The sequence below is a fragment of the Carlito syrichta genome, unplaced genomic scaffold (genome assembly GCF_000164805.1).
Source record: "Carlito syrichta isolate Samal-C Ts95f unplaced genomic scaffold, Tarsius_syrichta-2.0.1 Scaffold302779, whole genome shotgun sequence".
In the NCBI taxonomy this organism is placed as follows: domain Eukaryota; kingdom Metazoa; phylum Chordata; class Mammalia; order Primates; family Tarsiidae; genus Carlito; species Carlito syrichta.
This window is the reverse complement of record NW_007246875.1, coordinates 555,231-570,199: the sequence shown is the minus strand read 5'-3', so window position 1 is coordinate 570,199 and position 14,969 is coordinate 555,231. Positions and strand designations below refer to the sequence as shown.

Genomic DNA, 14,969 nt, shown 5'->3' with positions numbered 1-14,969 from the left:
GTTAGGTATACAAATGTTCATTATGCAGGTACCCTTGTTGATGAGATGTGCCCCTCCCTCTCCTGGCAGTTTCCTTTAACTGCCAATCCCACCCCCTCTCCCCTGGTAGTTCCCCACTACTGCCAATCCCTTTCTCACAGTATTATGATAACTGTTCAAGGTCCACTTATGAATGAGAACATATGGTACTCTGTACTTTGTTTCTGTGATAGATCCCTGAGTATGATAGATTCTAAATCCATCCAAGTTGCTGTGAAGTTCATATGTTTGTCCTTCTTTATGGCTGCATAATATTCCATTGTGTATATGTACCACTTTTTTTTAAAATCCAGTCCAGATTCGATGGGCAGCATGTTGGTTCCATGTTTTTGCTATTGTGAATAGAGCTGCAACAAACATGCATGTGGTGAACAGTACTTTTTACCAGGCTAGGAAAGCAGCATTCCTGAAAGAAGGAACAGCAAGAACAAAGGTTTGAAGAAAAAAAGTGCTGCATATTAAGAAAAGAGAGAGCATCCCAGGTAGACAGTATGTCAGGAGAAAGTTGAGAGAGAAAAAGAAGGCACTTGGGCATCATATCCCAAAGGGCTCTGCTTGTTATTTTGTGCACAGTGAAAAAAAAAGTCCTATGTGTCAGACTAAACATGACTTAAGCTGGGCATGGTGGCTCACACCTGTAATCCCAGCAGTTTGGGAGGCCAAGGCAGGAGGATAGCTTGAGCCCAGAAATTCAAGACTAGCCTGAGCAACATAGTGAGATCCCATCTCTACAAAACAACAATAAAAATGTAACCTAAGCCTCACTGTTTATCTGGTGAGAGCTGGAGGTGTCTATGGAAGCCTCGATGCCCTCTCATCGTATCTGTATGTCCAAAGTGAGTTCTTGGCTTGGAGAAAAGAAACTGAAGCAGGATGCAAAGTGCTAGGTCATCCTCAGAAAGAAAACCGGGAAGTGAGGGAAGACTCAGGGCAGTAGGCACCCTGGAGAAGGATCTTAGACCTTGACAGACAGCAAATGGTCCAAAAGTTACTTCACAGCCTTAATGGCACTCTGCTACCCACCTGAAGCTTTTGGCAACCCCACTTTGAGCCTCTAACCTGCCGTTCTCTGTGCTACTATCCACAGAGGAGCTTCCCTGGTCCATCAGATGGGATTTGCCCAATCTTTCCCAAGACAAAGCCTCAAGTGTTTAACTCAAATGAAGCAGATGAAGCTATATTTCTATAGCCCATAAGAGTACTTTCATACACCTGTCATGTCCAAACTGCCGAATCTCTAGTCTTTATCTCTGTGATTTTCTCAAAGTCTCAGGGTGTCACGGGCCAGGTTTCAAATCTGGTCTTGACTCAGGTTCGTTCTTTCCAAGACAGTTACATGAAAAAGACGCTTAACAAAGACTTTTAAAAGGAATTCCCCAGTGTTACTCTGAAGCTTTTCAAACGGCTTACTTGCCTATGAAAGGACCTTAACCAAATGAATCTAGCCAGTGTTCAAGTTGGCCTTGATGAACCCTGTCTCCTGGCATTCAAGCCCTCCTGTAGTTTCCTACTCATATTGAATAGGGCTGACCTGTATAGCCAACCGGATTTTATTGAAATGGCAGTGTGACCTCCAAAGTCAGATCATAAAGGACACTGGGGCTTTCACCTTACTTTTTTGTTGTAGTCTTATTTTTGCCTCAAAAGTGACTTGTATTCCAAGGAAAAAAATGGCAAGATGTCCATCCCTTGGTTTTCTTCCCTCCCCTCTCCTGTTACTCCTCAGCCCCTCAAGGTTGAACCTTGGCCGGGACTAGGTAAAGACAGCCCCTCTCTTGTGAGGTCAGTGGCATTGAAGGTCATCTCCTCGATGGAGGTGTTGTAGAGGATCTCAGTGTCTCGGAGCCTCCTCTTGTCTTCTGTCACTATGTTAATAGCCACACCCTTAGAGCCAAACCGGCCACCATGACTGATTCTGTGAAGACAGTTTTTCTTGTTAGTAGGAAGGTCATAGTTGATGATGAAAGAAACTTGCTGCATATCAGTGCCTCTGGCCTATACCACAGAAGATTAACTTTAGCATGTAAATAATAGGATGCAATCTAGGACTTAAGCATGCATGCATGTAGGTAGTCAAAGAAGGCAAAAGAAGTCAGCATCCCCTGTCCCCCAAAGACTTAGGCATGCCAGATTTTATTTCAAGTTTCTACTCTCCTAAGAGGGACACTGGTCCTCCCCTTGGATTGTTTGTTTGTTTGTTTGTTTGTTTGTTTGTTTTTTGAAATAAGGTCTCACTCTGTCACCCAAGCTGGAGTGCAGTGGCACAATGATCACAGCTCACTGCAGCCTCGAACTTCTGGGCTCGAGTGATCTTCCTGCCTCAACCTCCCAAGTAGCTGAGACTACAGGTGTGTGCCACCACATCTGGCTAATTTTTCTGGGGCTTTTTTTTTTGTAGAGATAGGGTCTGGCTTTGTTGCCCAGGCTTGTCTTAAACTCCTGGCCTCAAGCAATCCTCCTGCCTTGGCCTTTCAAAGTGCTGGGATTATAGGTGTGAGCCACTGCAAGCTGCCTCAGCTTGCTTTTAGATCCACTTGCTCCATAGGAAGCCAACTACCATGATGTGAGGACATTCAGGCAGCCCTGCAGAGGGATCCACATGACAAGGGGGGCTTGCTAGCCATTGTGTGAGCCACCTTGAAAGCTGATCTTCCAACCTCCATCAAGCCTTCAGATGATGGCAGCCCCAGTTGACATCTTGACTGAACCTTGTGAGAGACCAAGTCAGAATCATCCAGGTAAGCCAGTCCAGATTCCTAACCTCACCTATGTGAGATATGAAATGATTATTTTAAGTCCCTAAGGGATAATTTGTTACACAGCAATACAGAACACAAATAATGTTTATATACTGGTTTAACTTTGCTTTATTTCAGAATTAAGACCTCTCTAGAATTCTTCTTTTTTTTTTAAGATATAGGGTACATGTCTGGGCATGGTGGCTCATGCATGTAATCCCAGCACTTTGGGAAGTGGAGGCAAGAGGATTGCCTAAGCCCATGGGCTTGAGACCAGTCTGGGCAACTTGGTGAGACCTCATCTCTACGATAAAAAAATAAATATTAAAAAAATTAGTTGGGCATGGTTGCACACACCTGTAGTTCCAGCTACTCGGAAGGCTGAGGCGGAAGGATTGCCAGAGCCCAGCAGGTCGACGCTGGGTTGGCCGTGAGCGTGCCACTGCACTCCAGCCCGGGTGACAGATCAAGACTGCAACTCAAAGAAAAAAAAATTAGCAAGGCATGGTGGTGCGTGCCTGTGATTCTAGCTACTTGGAAGGCTGAGAAGGAAGGATCACTTGAGCCCAGCAGGTCGAGGTTGTGGTGGCTGTGAGCATGCTACTGCACTCCAGCCTGGGGCGACAGAGCAAGACTCCTGCACTCCAGTCTAGGGCAACAGAGTGAGACTCCGACTCAAAAAAAAAAAAAAAGATGTAGGGTACAATTCAGGGTTAGGCATACAAATGGTCATTGTACAGGTAAAGTTTGGGCTTCACTTTGGTTCCCATTTCACAGATACCCTTATTGATGAAGTATGCACACCCTCCCCCGCGCCCCACCCCAGCAGTTTCCCACTACTGCCAATTCCCTTCTTGTAGTATCGTAATTGTTCGGGGCCCACTTCTTTGATTCCAAGTTGCTGCAAAGTTCATTTGTTCTTCTTTATGACTGCATAATATTTCATTTTGTATATGTACCATATTTTAAAAATCCAGTCTACTTTCAATGGGCAGCACGGTTGGTTCCATGTTTTTGCTATTGTGAATAATGCTGCAATAAACATGCATGCACAGGTATCTTCTTTTATAGAATGATTTGAGTTCCTCCGGGTATATTCCCAGAAGGGGGATTGCTGGATCATATGGGAGGTCTATTTTTAGATCTTTGAGGAATTGCCACATAGTTTTCCACAGAGACTTACTAGTTTGCACTCTCACTAACAGTGTAGAAGTGTTCCCTTTTCTCCACATCCTCTCCAGCATCTGTTGTTTTTTGAGTTATTGATGATGACCATCCTGACTGGAGTTAGGAGGTATCTCAGTGTGGTTTTAATTTGCATTTCTCTGATGACTAGTGAAGCTGAGCATTTTTTCATGTATCTGTTTGCTGCATGTATGTCTTCTTTTGAGAAGTGTCTATTCATATCTTTAAGACTTCTCTAGAATTCTAGTTCAACACTTTGTAGTCCATTTTCCTAGCCATATAGCTGAATGGAGAAGGAATTTCAGCATGGCCCCCATCCAAGATCTATCCCTGCTAGTTTTTTGCTGCTCCTTCATATATCCTGTGTTTCAGCCTTCTAAGCTATGTGACTCACTGGCTTTTCTTTTCTTTTCTTTTTTTTTTTTCCCTGCTTCAAACCTTTTGTTGGTTTCTCTCCCTCACTCAGAATAAGTCAAAGTTCTCACAGACTCTGTGTGATCTGGTCCATGGCTACCTTAAGCCTGAATTCCGAGGACTCCTCACTCTTTTTTTCTCCTCTGACTGCAACCACTTCCTTGCTATTCTCTTTGCCTAGAATGTTCTTCCCCAGTTATCCACAAGATTCACTCACTCCTTTTAGATCTTTGTTCAAATGATTCTCAGAGGAACGTCTGACTACTGCATACATGATAGCTATATCCACCTCCTACCCTGAACTTTTAGTGACTGCATCTTTATCTTATTTGCTTTATTCCTAACTCCTTACCTGAAATGTCTGTTCCCCGTTCCCTGTCCCACTAACACATAATCTCTGTTAGAGCAAGGATTTAGTACTGTGTCTGGCACATAGAGATTCATTTGAGAAAATAAGATGACGGTCCTTCTTTGAGATGACTCACTTTGTGTTACCCACAGAAGGTGTGGGTAGGGGACAGTGGGAGCAGAGAATCCAGTTTGGGTTTTTGTTTTGTTTTTGTTTTTGTTTTTGAGTTGGAGTCTCTCTCTGTGGCCCAGGCTGGAGTGTAGAGGCACGCTCACAATCACCCCAGCGTCGACCTGCTGGGCTCCGGCAATCCTTCCGCCTCAGCCTTCCAAGTAGTTGGAACTACAGGCGCACACTACCATGCCCAGCTAACTTTTGATTTATTGTATAGACGAGGTCTCACCAAGTTGCCTGGCTTGGTCTCAATCCCACCAGGCTCAGGCAATCTACCCACCTCGGCCTTCCAAAGTGCTGGGATTACAGGCTGAGCCACTGAGCTCAGTAGGGTTTTTTGTTTTGTTTTTTTAATGTTTTGAGTTGGAGTCTCACTCTGTTGCCCAGGCTGGAGTGCAGTGGCACACTCACAGCCACCGCAGCGTTGACCTGCTGGGCACCAGAGATCCTTCCACCTCAGCCTTCTAAGTGGCTGGAACCACCAACTTAGGTTTTAAGAACCAAATTAAATGTCTTCATCAAATTGGAGACTGCTATTTACAAACCAACTTGCTCAGAACAGCTCACTTAGAGGGTGTAAAAAATGATGTTGAGGATAATGAGAACGATTTTGACATCTGGGACAGTGAGCAGATTTACCAGTGGCTCTGGGATTCCAGAGTGGACACTCCAGATTAGCTGGTCCACAGTGGCCTTAGTTACAAATTTAGCCACTGTTCAGAGTCTCTTTCTGTACTTTAAATTCTCCCTGTAGAAAAAGAACATTTACATTCTCTATAGATCCTGAGGAACCTAAATATAGTGATGTCAACTTGGTTCACTTTCTAGGGAGGCTGGTGACAGCCAGGACTGTATGTGCAATTTACATTGAACACCTTGGCTACCTACCTCTAGCTCTCAATCAGAAGGCAGCATCTTTGAGAAGCCAAGACGGTTCTCAAGTGGGAGAGGTTCTAAGGTCAAATAGACTCATTTTCCTACATCAGGCTATGGGAAAAGTAAAACCAACATAAACCATTTCAGATAATCTACATAGACTAGGAATTATGCTTGGAGTTTTAGATGATAGTGGCCTATATCTACACTTCTAGTCTTTCCGACCTAGTAAAGCTTTGTACAAGTACCTATAAGGTTGGGTACACTGACTGAGTCTATGGGACTGAGTCAGCCCAGAGGTGACAGAGAAAGACTGCTGAAATACCACTCAATGAATCCTTTGATCTTATAAAGAGCACTTGGCCCACAGATATGGGAGTAATTTACCACGAATCCTCCTATTCCTAGGTAGGAGTTCTTCCCGTTTTTATGGCTAAGGAAGACTGTGACCTCAGAGAAAAACAAAAATAAACGAAAAAAATATGGCTCCAAGCTAGTTTTAGTTCAAAAGAAAACATCCAGTGATGAATCAAGGAGTATTCATATTTCAAACCAGGATGGGAAGTGCCAAATAAATTAGAAGATGCTATAGTTTGAGCTATGTCCTTGGTCTTTCCCTCTTGCCTAGATTTTCATGCATGGTACATACCTGGGAACCCACCATCCAACCTGAGAACAGGACACCGCCAGTAGCATCTCTTCCTCATGTTACTCCATTGTCCACTCCACCCCCAGCCTGATGAAACCACTCCTAACTGTAGATGGTCTAAACGTAGCTCATTCATTAATAGGAGGCAAAAGGAAACACTAATAATAGTAATTGCCCCTGCAGCAGAGGAGTGGGAATCAGGAGGAGGAGTGAAGCTTTATCATATTTCTACTTTTTCTTTCTTTTTTTTTTCCTGAGACAGGATCTCACTCTGTTGCCCAGGCAGAGGTGTAGTGGTGCGATCATAGCTCACTGAAGTCTTTGAAGTCCTGAACTCCTGGGCTCAAGGGATCCTTCTGCCTCAGTCTCCCAAATAGCTGGGATTACAAGCACATGCCAACACCCTCAGCTAATTTATTTTTTGTAGAGACAAGGGTCTCCTTATGTTGCGGAGGCTGGTCTCAAACTCTTGGCCTCAAGCGATCCTTCTGCCTGGCCTCTTAAAGTGCTAGATTATGGTGGCCATATTTCTACTTATATATCTGGATTTTCTGTTTATATTACCACCTTAATCAATTTACTTTGTACAATGAGAAGGCTACTTTTCTTCAGTATATGACATCACCATAGCCTGATGTTTTTCCTCCTGGAACAAAAGAAAACCTCCACCCGTCTTTTGGTAGGGAGAGAGTAGGTGGCACATTCTTTTACCACCACTTAGAAATAAGCCAATATTTACTAGCTCGAGAGCTTTCTGGACGTTTGAGCTATGGGGTCACCTTTTCATTGAACAATGCTTGCTTAGTCTCCCAAAACTTTAAAGCGTTTTTCAAAAACTTTAAAGGGTTCTTTTCTTTTTACAGGCAGAGCTAGGAATCTAACATATCACAGCTTTGTGGGATCTCAATTAACTTGCTTCTGAGCCTATGTCTGAATTCCTGAAGGAGTTCAACCCAGGGCCATTGAATGCTGAGTATGCCACTTACATTTTTTAGCAGAGCCACCAAGGGAGTTAGTGTGTCATAACCAATTAGCTGCTGGATGTACTGGCAGGGTCCTGCAGCCATGTTGCTCAGAACACAGGCCACCACCTTCTGGATGGTGGACTTGGAGTGCCACAGGATCTGGGACAGCATGCTGAGTATGCCCGCATCGATGGCCTTCTGGGTCTGCCGATCTGTGCCCGTGATGATGTTCCCCACGATGAAAAGAGAAGAGATCTAGAAGAACAAGGCTTGAAGTTTAAGTATCACAAATCAGTCACAGGAGAAAGTGACAGTCACCACAAGTTCTGTGCCCTCTCAAAATCGAGTCATTACTGTGGCGATGGTTCTCTGGAAGCCTGTGAACAATAGTTATATCCATGATCCTTATTAATTCAACACACCCATTCCTCTTTTTACATAGTTTGTTTGTTTGTTTGTTTTTGAGTTGGAGTCTCACTCTGTCATCCAGACTGGAGTGCAGTGGCACCCTCCCGGCCACCATAGCCTTGACTTGCTGGGCTCCAGTGATCCTTCCACCTCAGAACTACAGGTATGTGCTACCACGCCCGGCTAATTTTTTGTTTATTGTAGAGATGAGGTCTTGCTAAGTTGCACGGATGGGTCTTGAACCCGCGGGCTCAGGCCATCCACTTGCCTCAGCTTCCCAGAGTGCTGGGATTACAGGCCAAGCCACTGAACCTGACCTCTGTTTATATCATTTTAAGGAATTTTCCAGCTTCCCCATAGTTCCAATTCAAGTGGGATCGAGGTCACAGGATACCTTCATCAGGAAATGTTATTGTCCTTCTCTTATAGTTTCCAATGGAGAAAATGCTAAATTGGTTACAGTGTTCATCATGTAATAGTTTCGACTGAATTTCCAGTTAGCACCAGTGTTGAGCTTCTGTTGCATATTTAATTGAAGAGAATGAGATCCCAATGGCATTTTCTGATGTAGTCATGAGCCCCGTCACAGTAACTCTGAAGGTCCCCAGGAGGGGTCTATGATTTGGGCTCAAGGCAACAACTCTCCTAACAGGGTGGGCTGTGGATTTCTTTGGGTTTCTCTGCACGATAATGACAGTCCCAGTGAAGTTCGTCAACAGTTCTAGAGGCTACTTACTTGCTAGTTCTATTAGGCTACTTACTTGCTACTGAAGTGAGAGGTGGAAATAGTACTATTTCTAATGACAACCTTTCCAGGACAGCTTCAATTGAGCCCCAGAATCCTGAGTGGCCTCTTCTCTTCTTCTTTTCACATTCTCCATGCCCCTCCCCAACACTCTCCCCAAACCAATCCCTGACATCTGAGAAATACTATGCTATTCTCAGAGTAGATAATCCCTAAGGCTGCACAACATACAATGTCAGGCATAGAAATAAAAAAGGGCAGAATAGAGGCATCTTAAATTTAATATACCCACGTTCCAAAGCAGCATATGATGTGGGTAACACACGTTTAATAAGCTAGCAAAGTGTTCGATGATGGCTTTACTTGCTTTTTGCCTATATCTAATCGGAGATAGGCTAAGAGAACAAATTGGGAGGAAGATAACAGATAATTTCCTTTTTTTTTTTTTTGAACCAGGGTCTCACTCAGTTGCCCAGACTGGAGTGCAATGGCATGATCACGACTCACCATGGCCTTGTCTCCTGGGCTCAAGTAATCCTCCCTCCTTAGTCTCCTGAGTAGCTAGGACTACAGGGCTGTGCCACTACCGCTGGCTAATTTTTGTATTTTTTATAGAGACAAGGTCTCACTATGTTGCCCAGTCTGCTCTTGAACTCCTGGACTCGAGCAATCCTCCTGCCTCAGCCTCCCAAAATGCTGGGATTACAGGAGTGAGCCACTGTGCATGGCACATTTTCTTTTATGCTAGTATAAGAAATTCAAATGTTATCATGAGCTTTACACACACACACACACACATACACACACACACACATACAATAAGTCAGTTTGTTAAAATCTATGATACCTAGACCACTAGAAAAAAAAGATAGACTAGTTCACCGGGTGGTGGGATTATAGACAATTTTACTTTCCTAGTTATCAAATTAAGAAAAAGTAAGTTAGCCGGGCGCAGTGGCTCATGCCTGTAATATTAGCACTTTGGGAGGCGGAGGCAAGAGGACTGCCTGAGCCCAAGGGTTTGAGACCAGCCTGGGCAACTTGGTGAGAACTTGTCTCTACAATATATCAAAAAAAATTAGCTGGGTGTGGTGGTATGTGCCTGTGGAAGGCTGAAGCAGAAGGATCACCTGAGCCCAGCAGATCGAGGCTGTGGTGGTCATGAGCATGCCACTGCACTCCAACCTGGACCACAGAGTAAGACTCTGACTCAAAAACAAAAAAGAGCAGAAAAGAAAAAGTAAGTTACTTAACACCCACTCGAATTTTAGATCAAAACAAATCGATTTTAGATCAAGGTTCAAGTCTTTGGCTAGAGAGTGGCAGAGACCAGGGAAATACAGACAACAAGCTTTGTGCCAGAACTTGCTAGAGTGAATATGAGTCACAGACTCTAATCTCAAGGGTTCAAGATAACATTTTCCAAGATACTAAGTTCTGAGCTGCTCAGGAGATCTACCTGTTTGAGCAGGACCCTCGTGTCAAGCACTTGGCCGATACACTGGTTGCAGTCATCAGTGAGGAAGGGCAGGGCCCAGCAGAAGTCCGAGAGGATCTCACTGTCATGGTGCTATGGGAGGAGGAAGAGGGCTGCCAGTATTCGCTTCACAACTTCTTTGCAAGGGTGTGGGTTCTCGTTTTGGCGCAGGTTGGACAAGGTTCACATAATATTCCGCAGAAATGTGACTGTAAAAGGAGACTGCTTCCAGCATTAGGTGTAAGAAGAGAAAACGCAGAAGGCAGTTTACTCTTACCATCTCTGATCAATATTATTGATCAGCATGAACCAAAGCTTTTGAGTTTCGAATAGAAATTTGTTCTGAGTCGGGCTCGGTGGCTCAGCCTGTAATCCCGCGCCTTTGGGAGGCTGAGGTGAGTGGATTGCCTGAGCCTGCGGGTTCGAGACCTGCCTGGGCAGGCGAGACCTCATCTCTACAATAAATCAAAAAAATCATCCGGGCGTGGTAGCACGCGCCTGTAGTTCCAGCTACTTGGAAGGCTGAGGCAGAAGGATCGCCGGAGCCCAGCAGGTCGAGGCTGCGGTGGCCGGGAGCGGCCACTGCGCTCCAGTCTGGGCGACAGAGTGAGACTCCAACTCAAAAAAAAAAAAAAAAAAGAAATTTGTTCTGGGGGGTGATATGTATTAAGGACATGGAGAATGAGCTTTATATTTCATATTCAAATGTTAGATGGAGGTTTCCTTGAATTCTTCAAAATATCCTTCCCTGCTCTACTTGTCAATCTAATTTCATTTTTCATTGACAAAAGACCAAGCAGGAGTTTCCGGGTCTTCCCACCAGTCTATCTCTCTACTGGCACACCAAACACATGTTTCTGATCTTCTGTTTGAGAATTAGTCTTCCTACACTTCGGATTCCATCATATTTTTGCCTTTAAAGACTTTGCCCCAGGATCATTGCTGTCCCCTGAATCTTTCCTACCAGGTTGGAAACCTGCTCTGGGACCATCCACCTCTCCCCTCACACCCCTCTCCAGCCTTTGCCTGACTTCTGATTTTCAGAGTCCAGCCTTAAGGAGGCATCTACAGTCATGTCTACCTCGCAGCTTCCCAATTGTTCTGCCAGTTATTCTGGTCTGGTTTCTGTCCCTACTTTGTAGTTAGGATGGAAACCAGCGTCTTCCATGTCACCAAACTCAGCAGCTGTCTGTCAGTCTTAAAGCCCCTCTTAGCTGTATTTAGTTGTCAGTCATTTCCTTTTGAAAAAGCTCTTTTTGGCATCTATGATGTTGAACCTGGTTTTCTGTTGCCAAGGGGTTTTTTTTCTTTTTGGAAGACTCTGCCTGATTTCTGAACATTAGAGCCCCAGGGACTTGGTCCCAGGCCCTCCTCCCACTATGGGTCAGGGGTTCACAAGCTTTTTCTGCAAAAGGCTAGATAGTAAACATTTTCAGCCTATGGGCCATCTTGCCTCTGTTACAACTACTCAACTCTGCCCCTGGGATACACACACACAAAAGGCTCCAGACAGCATGCGAATGAGTGGGTGTGGCTGTATGCCAATAAAACTTTATTTACAAAGCAAGCAGCTGGATGGGTCAGCATTGCAGATCCCTGCTCCAGGTGACCTTGCCCAAATGGATGATATATGTACACATGTTGTTTAGACTGGCACATCCAACAACCTGACTCTGCTGTGACAGTGCCTCTAAGTCACCTCAACTTAACTCTTTTGCGATTGCAGATGTGAAATTACATCACTCCAAATTCTGTTCCTGGTTGCTGCTGACATGAATTTACATCTTTGCAAATTCTCTTTCCGAATATTATATATTCAGTTTATAATCTGAATTAAAATACAAAGTACGAAATGCTAGTCAGAGTGGTATCTGAGACAAATACTGGATATGTCTGCAACTTTCAGCTGTATTGTGAAAAAGGTGACAATTAAGAAAAGACCATTTTACTTGTACTTAACGACAGAAGTTTGTGGCAACCGGCTTCAGGTTTTTTTATTTTCACCCGCTCAGTATTAGGAAAGTGAAAAATTTGCCGATCGTGAATGTGCTAACATCTGCAATAACAGCTCTGAGCCGGGCTCAGTGGCTTAGCCTGTAATCCCGTGCCTCTGGGAGGCTGAGGTGAGTGGATTGCCTGAGCCTGCGGGTTCAAGATCCGCCTGGGCAGCGAGACCTCATCTCTACAATAAATCAAAAAATCAGCCGGGCAAGGTAGCGCATGCCTGTAATTCCGGCTACTTGGAAGGCTGAGGCGGAAGGCTCGCTGGAGCCCAGCAGGTCGAGGCTGCGGTGGCTGGGAGCGGCCACTGCACTCCAGTCTGGGTGACAGAGTGAGCCTCCAACTCAAAAAAAAATAAAAAAATAAAAAAAAATAGCAGCTCTGATTCTGCCGCCTTCTCTAGGAGCACAGTCATCTCATCTGTATAACCTAACCTGAAACCTGGGAGCATCCTTGCATCTAGCTGTCTCCCTTCCAAGTCTAGCATAGCAGCATCCCAGACTCATCTGCTTTACCATCTTCCTCTGCTATAATCCGGAAAGATCAGGCCATGCTACTTCCTGCCTTGAATCCTCTGAAGCCTTCCCAAGGCCACCAGGATGATGTCTAAACCCCTTCCCTACTTGCCAACTCACCTTGCAACCTCCCTTGGTCATGGCTAGTCTTTTCCTGGTTCAACGATGTCAGGCTTTCTCCCACCTTGAGAGTTTTGCACAGATTCCCTTGATCTCTCTTTATTATTGTTTAAGGCAAATCTAAAACACAATTCCTAATCTAAGACGTGCTCTATTATTGCCACACCAATCAACCTTGACTCTAAACTATTCCCTATTCCCCATGAATAGAACTGGTGAGCCATCACATCTGTCTGTGCCCTGGAATGGAGATCTAAGTCATCTACTTGGGGAGGACAGTAAGCTTCAAAAAACTTTATTTTATTAAAAGAAAACTTTTTTTAGGGTTGGGGTCTTAGTCTTCCACCTAGGCTGGAGTGCAGTGGCACAATTTTAGCTCACTGCAGCCTCAAACTGCTGGGCTCAAGTAATTCTCCTGCCTCAGCCTCCTGAGTAGCTGAGACTATAGGTCCATACCTCCACACCTGGCTAATTTATTATTGTTTTTAATAGATGGAGGTCTCACTATTTTGCCCAGGCTGGTCTCAAGCTCCTGGCCTCAAGAGATCCTCCCACCTTGGCCTCCCAAAGTGCAATGAGCCCCTGTGCCCAGCCAGCTTCAAATAAATTTGATGGATCTCTTCCAATGTTCCTGAGAGAAAGATCAGTGCTACTGACCTCTAAGGACAAACTTGGGTCAATCTTTACCCCAAAAGGATACTCAGTCCTAAGCCTGTTTTAAGTGCTGTCTTAAGTGGCCAGGCACAGCCACATGCTGTATCATTTGGTAGTACTTCCCCTAACTTCCAAACCTTGGGAATTTGTTACCTAGCCAGGTTTCCTCATTTCAAGACACTCACTGATATGGTTGATGAAATTAGGACCAGCAGATGTGGAATGACATTTCTTGAGATAACAATGTCTCTGAACTCTAGGCCATCACTTACAAATAGATCAGAACATGACATTCAGAGAGAGAACAAAGAATCCTGAAGTGGGTAACTAAGTTTTTAAAAGTCTGTGTAAAAGGTGAGAGACTGAAACTCATTCCTGAGTTTGGCAAGTAGATAGTATAGTCATATACTAAATTCTGGGTCTCTGAGATGTCTGTTGGGCGGATAATCCTGATGTGACAGGCAGGCAGCACACAGGAGCAATTGCTAGAAGCAGAGACTGTGAACATCAAGGAACCAACCAACCGAGCCCGGGCGGCCCAATCTAAATGCCGCTGCCCTTTTATAGCATGGTTCTCAGGAAGATGAAGGTTAGTGCAGACCAAGTTGTCTCCCCAGGAGAATTTCTGCACAAAACAGTAACTTCCAATTGCAACTCAGAACCAAGCTTTGGGATCAATAGGTACTGGCAATCAGTCATCTGCTACTTCAGCTGGGATACCAATTTTAGACCCTAGAAGTCTCGGTTTGTATCCTTTAACCATCAAAGCAAGGCATGTCACATTGTACCACCCAGTCTTGCTTGTTCTTTACCGAACCAACCAAAGCAGGAGACGGCATCTCTGTAAAAGGTGTTTTCCTTCTGCAAGCATTTTTCAAAGCAGTTACTTTATATTCAGTTTGCTAATTCTCTTTCTGAAGTCCTTGGAGGTCTAATCATACTGCTTCTTTCTGCTGACTCAGTCACGGTGGATTGTTGCTTCTCTGGACTTAAAATTGCTAATATTTGGCAGATCTAAATTCATCAAAATCCCGAGGGACCCAATTGAGTTATCCTCAGAGAGACACTGGATTGATGTCAACCAGGAATCCGGGGGCTTCAAATCCTACAGCACTATCTCCCCAGCTGGTGCCTTCGCAGACCATGCAGGGAATAGAGCATCAAGCCCCAAATTCATGAGCAGAGTCTCAGGATTGTGTTTTTAGGGAAGACTTTTTAGTCCAAACTAAGGAGACTTTTTTGGATGTTCCCTTACTTAGCAACTCCCACTGAAGTTAGAGTCATTTTAGAGTCCTGGGCTATATAAGGATCTGTCACAAACCCCTGCACTGCATGACACTGCATGGGCCAAAGACCCAAGCTTTGGGATCGATAGATTAAAAGTCTGTGTAAAAGGTGAAAGACGCCGGGCTCGGTGGCTCAGCCTGTAATCCCGCGCTTTGGGAGGCTGAGGTGAGAGGATTGCCTGAGTCCACGGGTTCGAGACCCGCTTGGGCAACTTGGCGAGACCTCGTGTCCACAATAAACCAAAAAATCAGCCAGGCGTGGTAGCGCGCGCCTGTAGTTCCAGCTACTTGGAAGGCTGAGGCGGAAGGATCGCCGGCGCCCAGCAGGTCAAGGCTGCGGTGGCCGGGAGCGGCCACTGCACTCCAGTCTGGGC

The 14,969-nt window shown here is 44.9% G+C and overlaps 1 protein-coding gene across 1 annotated transcript in view; it reads right to left on the bottom strand.

Moving 5' to 3' along the window:
* Positions 1–14,969, bottom strand: part of LOC103259482 (importin subunit alpha-8) — a 33,222-nt gene that overhangs the window by 3,262 nt on the left and 14,991 nt on the right. The window contains 6 exon segments of the mRNA XM_008057145.1: positions 5,445–5,617; positions 5,619–5,647; positions 7,411–7,644; positions 9,960–10,228; positions 13,491–13,576; positions 13,834–13,934. Of these exon segments, the coding sequence (XP_008055336.1) occupies positions 5,445–5,617; positions 5,619–5,647; positions 7,411–7,644; positions 9,960–10,228; positions 13,491–13,576; positions 13,834–13,934 (892 nt within the window).